At 38.2% G+C, this 6000-nt stretch overlaps 1 protein-coding gene across 1 annotated transcript in view; it reads right to left on the reverse strand.

Moving 5' to 3' along the window:
* ubl3a (ubiquitin-like 3a) overlaps positions 1 to 2710 on the reverse strand; it is a 47801-nt gene extending 45091 nt beyond the window's left edge. Inside the window, exon 1 of the mRNA XM_084140785.1 lies at positions 2112 to 2710. Coding sequence (XP_083996911.1) covers positions 2112 to 2138 — 27 coding nt within the window. The 5' untranslated portion in view covers positions 2139 to 2710. The remainder of the gene's footprint in view (positions 1 to 2111) is intronic.
* Between the last annotated feature and the right edge of the window lie 3290 nt (positions 2711 to 6000).

Here is a 6000-nt window from a genome sequence, read left to right on the forward strand (position 1 = left end):
TGTCATACCCAAGAAGACTCGAGGCTGTAATCATTTCTAAACGTGCTTCAGCAAAGTACTGAGTAAAGGGTCTGAATACTTACATAAATGTGATATCAGTTTTTTATTTTTAATACATTTGCAAACATTTCTAAAAAACAGTTTTGATTTGTCATTATGGGGTATTGTGTGTAGATTGATGAGGGGAATCAATTTTGAAGGGTTTCAGTTTTGCTAAAGTGTTGTGGACAGGGATGGGAGTAAGCATCTCCCTCTGATTCCAAAGGTTGCAAGTTCGAATCCAGCGATAGAAAGTTGTTGTTGAGATTTTTGTTGTAAGCCTATCCCAAACATTAACCTTTACCTTAACCATTCAGAGTTAATGCCTAACCTTAAGATTTCAGAGTTAATGCCTAAACTTAACCTTAAACACTTCTAAATGTGATGTTTGAGAAACATAGATGAACGTCTAATTCTGACGTGAGACTGTGAGAGCTAGTTGATACATATCGCCAGACAGTAAATAAATAATGTAGCTAATAAAAGCAGAATCTAATTCATGTTACTAAGCTTACCCCATCATTGTTAAGGCCAGCCATGTTTGTCATACACCCCAACCCGAGCACTCCGTTCTGCCACCTCAGGTCTCTTGGCCTGGGGGGGGGCAGCTCCCGCTCAGCCCAGTCCAAGCTCTTCTCTGTCCTGACACCCCAATGGTGGCACCAGCTTCCCCCTGAAGCTAGGACAGCAGAGTCCTTGCTCATCTTCCGAAAACATCGGAAACCTTACCTCTTCAAACAGCATCTTAAATTATCCCCCTCCTCACCTCGACCCCCCCCCCCCCTTCTAGTTCTGACTCTACTGATAGCTACGTTATCGATTACTCAAATCAAATCAAATTTTATTTGTCACATACATGTGTTTAGCATTGTGTCTTTATGTCTTTTCAGAAATAATGTAATGTGGCCCCTTGAAAGCGCCTTGGCTACGGCATCTTTGTCTGTTTGTTTGTTAGGGTAGGCTACACTACGGATTTTTAAATACCAACACGAAACCTTCTCTGGAGATATGAACAGGCATTTTACTTGTCTGTAAAGGAATGAGGCTTCTGAAGCGGGACTAAAGTCCATCACTAGGCGACCAGAACTGTCAATCAAATAATCTGGAGCTGCTGCCTGCACTCAGGACCATCGCTCCTAAAAAAAGTACTTTAAAGTTTGTTAAATACTGTGACTTACCAATACATTTAGTAGAAATAAAACACATCTAGCTACCATACCATAAAAACACAGCATAAAAAACAACAGCAGTACATCAAATCAGCAACATTTATTGTTGTTAGGAAAAAAATACTGAACATTTTATGCTGGAGCAGAATTCTGTCACTTTTCTTTATTGTCTGAAAAAGTTACCAATTGTCGCTATCGACATGTTACTGTAGCTGCGTTCTATGTCTGTAAGGGTTGCGGTAGATAGCCTGGCCCTAACGGTCATACATACATAATAGGACCATTATCCTGCACTGTAAATTGAGGTGGAATTTTATGATTTTTCTTATAATTTTAACAGAAAAACGTTAAATCAATTTCTCACAACCCTAATAGAGAGAGCGAGAGAGAGCACCATTGGGAGGGGGGGGGGGTATCCACATGGATCCCCCTAGAGGGACATTGACACCGGAGTCAATTAACCCTGACCCCCCCCCCCCCCCCCCCCCAATATGTAACTCAAAGATACGCCTATAGAAAAGCAGCATGACTGAGGACTGCAAGGGCACCCCACACAGACAGCAGCTAAATGTAAACAGTAGCCCTACTGTGCCAAATGTTATAGCTACTGCTGCTATCTGTGCTTCTCGTCCTTTTCTTTATTTGATATCAAATATCGCTTAATCATTAACCTTTTATTTAATAAAAAAATCAATGATAGCCATCTGACCAGCCAAAATAACATTATTTGATAGATTAATATTGTTATCTAGTCATCTTCAAGTTGGTCTATTCTTCAGTTTGTAGACAGAGTTTGATCACACTAATAAGATAATTTATTATAGACCTATTCACAATATGTGTTTGACGTTGGAGGGCACCGAACTGGTTACATTTTCTGAAACATTTAGCACAATTTCTCACCATGTCCGCCGGGGTAGAGCCCGTCATCTTTGGAATCCGCTTCACTGAAGGAAATAATAGTATTTCCTCTATCGTCGTCTTTAAAATCCCGTAGACTGCAAATGATGAGTCTTTGATAATCAGTTAAACGTCCAAAATACCAATTAAATGACGTTGGTATCGATAGTCATCCTTTCAGAGTCACGAACGAATGTTGGAATGTGTTTTTCTTCTATTTCACATAAATTACACATTTACTCCGTGTATTTTTTTACGTTAAAAAACAGGTTTTTAAAAAAAGACTAGATGTGCTTATAGATTCGACAGGAGGCCCCCACTCCGAGCCCCCAAATATGTAAAAAGATCTGCCTTTATAAAAAGGTGCCTACGCCATAGGAAACTCAAATATATCGCGCTGTAACATCCGGACACACCGATCTCGCTGTAAATCCGAACGACTCTTTTGTTTCAAATGTTAAAAAACGGAAAACTTCCACCGTTCTAGACGTTCTGTGGCGTTAAAATATCTCGTTCATACTCCGAAAAGATGAGTTAAACCGTCGGTTTAGTCACAGACTGTGTCCCTGTCTCTCTTCCTCCCGTCTGACTGTCATAATGGCTCAGAAGAACATGGCGGCAGTTCACTTCACAGTAGGAAAAAAGCGCTGAACTGAAGGGAGGAGGGGGAGACTACTGTTGCGAGTTGGAAAGATAAAACGGTCTCGGTGTCGTTTGGTGGAGGAACGCTTGCTTGCATAGGCCTCGGTGTTGAGAAGGGGGCAGAAAGTGGGGGGGTTATTTTCACACGAATGAACACAGGCACACTCACACTCCCAGGGGGGTCGAGTCAAAGTGACCCTAGACACACCAAGGTGACCAGTCTATAAAAAGACTAAAGAAACTACATGATTAAACAGAAGGCCATTCTTCACTGTGGCACTAAACTATGATTCATGCTTTACTAATAGGCTTGCTCGAATTTGAGTTAGATTAATCAGGATGTTTTGGCAGCACCCATATTTTATAGCCTACTATATGAGTCATACGGGTTAATGTAATTAAATCGCTGTAGTTGACTGTATACTTGCCTGGTACATTATAAATTATATATTAATTTATATACATAACCCTATGTTTTTGTTTGGAACATTAAAAAAGGAAATGAATGATTATGAATAATATTCTAGGCCTATAATGCATGTCTGACGCTTGGTCAGTGAGAGGTATGGGAGATCTAAAAGGCGTATAATTCCTGGGGCAGTATGGTGGTTTTCCACCGATGGTTGAGGTCCTGACTGGGGGAGAGCAGAGCAGATCTGGGCCCGTATCTCTGGTTCTGAGAGCAGCCAGTACTGGGGGGGGGGGGGGGGGGGGGGTAAGAGAGGGGAGTGCCGGGGTTTAGGGGTTCATCTTGGAACAGGGGTGAAAATTGTAAGTAAAGTACGTAAAAAACCTTCAGACAGGGCCTGCCTGTGTGTCTGTGTGTGTGAGAGGGGCCCTCTGAACTCTTCAGCCTGTAGGCCAAGACTCTCAATACGTCACCAGATCAACTCTGTCAATTCAATTCAAAGGGGCTAAGATATGATGTATGTGTTTGTGTGTGTGTGTGTGTTAACCCTAATCTGTGTGATGGAAGTGTTTCAGTGTGTCCATTGTCTTGCTACCCAGAGCCGAAGTCCAAGACGCTCTAAGAATCTTAATTTGGAGGTCTTTGATACACACACACACTGACACACACATACAACGTACACACACACACTGACACACACACACACAGTTCTTTGATGCACACACATGCACAAAAACACATATACAGACACACACACAAACACACACACACACACAGAGGGTGTGTCTATGGCAGGACTAGTGTGTAAGAGGTTCACAGAGAGGGCTAGTGATTGTGAATCGGTTGTTGAGTCTGTTTAGCTCATAGACTGTAAGGTTTAGCTAGCTAGCCGGCTTGAGAAGTACGGGTCAGTGCTATCAGGATCCTTGGGACGTCCCTAACCCTTACCCTAACCATAACCCTTACGTTAACCATTTTACATTTAAACTTCAATGGGGTAGGGATGTCCCAAAGATTCCAGATAGGGGATACCCAGCAGCTTGATAACCAAATTAATTGGGAAATACATTTACATTTAAATTAAGTTGAGTGAAATCTATTTGCTAAAGTAAGTTAAGTAATTACTTGTTAGCCAGCAACGTTCGTCTGTAAAACCAAAAGCAGACAGTCAGCTCTAGTGAAACACCAAAATGGAAGCCAATATTTAGGGTATTAAGCCCAAGGACACACACACACACACACACACACAGGGATTTTGGATTATATGAAGACACAAAGAGGAGAATCTGCTACCTGCTACCGTTCATCCAGTACATAACCAGTCCCAAATAATAGAATGTAAACTGAAATGATAAACCAGCTAAACTCGGGTTAACATGTCAGAATCAGCTTTATTCGCCAAATACATTTTCTTGTACAGGAATTTGACTCAGTAAAATGGTACTGTCACATAAACTGAATTGACAGACGATAAACAGAATATACAGACAAGATATATACATGCAGAATTTCCACAGATCCACATACGTACACTATGAACACTATAAACTATATAGACTACACTATGAACACTGTAAACTATATAGACTACACTATGAACACTATAAGTTAAAAACTATATAGACTACACTATGAACACTATAAACTATATAGACTACACTATGAACACTATAAGTTAAAAACTATATAGACTACACTATGAACACTATAAACTATATAGACTACACTATGAACACTATAAGTTAAAAACTATATAGACTACACTATGAACACTGTAAACTATATAGACTACACTATGAACACTATAAACTATATAGACTACACTATGAACACTATAAACTATATAGACTACACTATGAACACTATAAACTATATAGACTACACTATGAACACTATAAACTATATAGACTACACTATGAACACTATAAACTATATAGACTACACTATGAACACTATAAACTATATAGACTACACTATGAACACTATAAACTATATAGACTACACTATGAACACTATAAACTATATAGACTACACTATGAACACTATAAACTATATAGACTACACCATGAACACTATAAACTATATAGACTACACTATGAACACTATAAACTATATAGACTACACTATGAACACTATAAACTATATAGACTACACTATGAACACTATAAGTTAAAAACTATATAGACTACACTATGAACACTGTAAACTATATAGACTACACTATGAACACTATAAACTATATAGACTACACTATGAACACTATAAACTATATAGACTACACTATGAACACTATAAACTATATAGACTACACTATGAACACTATAAACTATATAGACTACACTATGAACACTGTAAACTATATAGACTACACTATGAACACTATAAACTATATAGACTACACTATGAACACTGTAAACTATATAGACTACACTATGAACACTATAAACTATATAGACTACACTATGAACACTATAAACTATATAGACTACACTATGAACACTATAAACTATATAGACTACACTATGAACACTATAAACTATATAGACTACACTATGAACACTATAAACTATATAGACTACACTATGAACACTATAAACTATATAGACTACACTATGAACACTATAAACTATATAGACTACACTATGAACACTGTAAACTATATAGACTACACTATGAACACTATAAACTATATAGACTACACTATGAACACTATAAACTATATAGACTACACTATGAACACTATAAACTATATAGACTACACTATGAACACTGTAAACTATATAGACTACACTATGAACACTATAAACTATATAGACTACACTATGAACACTATAAACTAAA

Source organism: Coregonus lavaretus, assembly GCF_964263955.1.
Source record: "Coregonus lavaretus genome assembly, chromosome: 24".
In the NCBI taxonomy this organism is placed as follows: Eukaryota; Metazoa; Chordata; class Actinopteri; order Salmoniformes; family Salmonidae; genus Coregonus; species Coregonus lavaretus.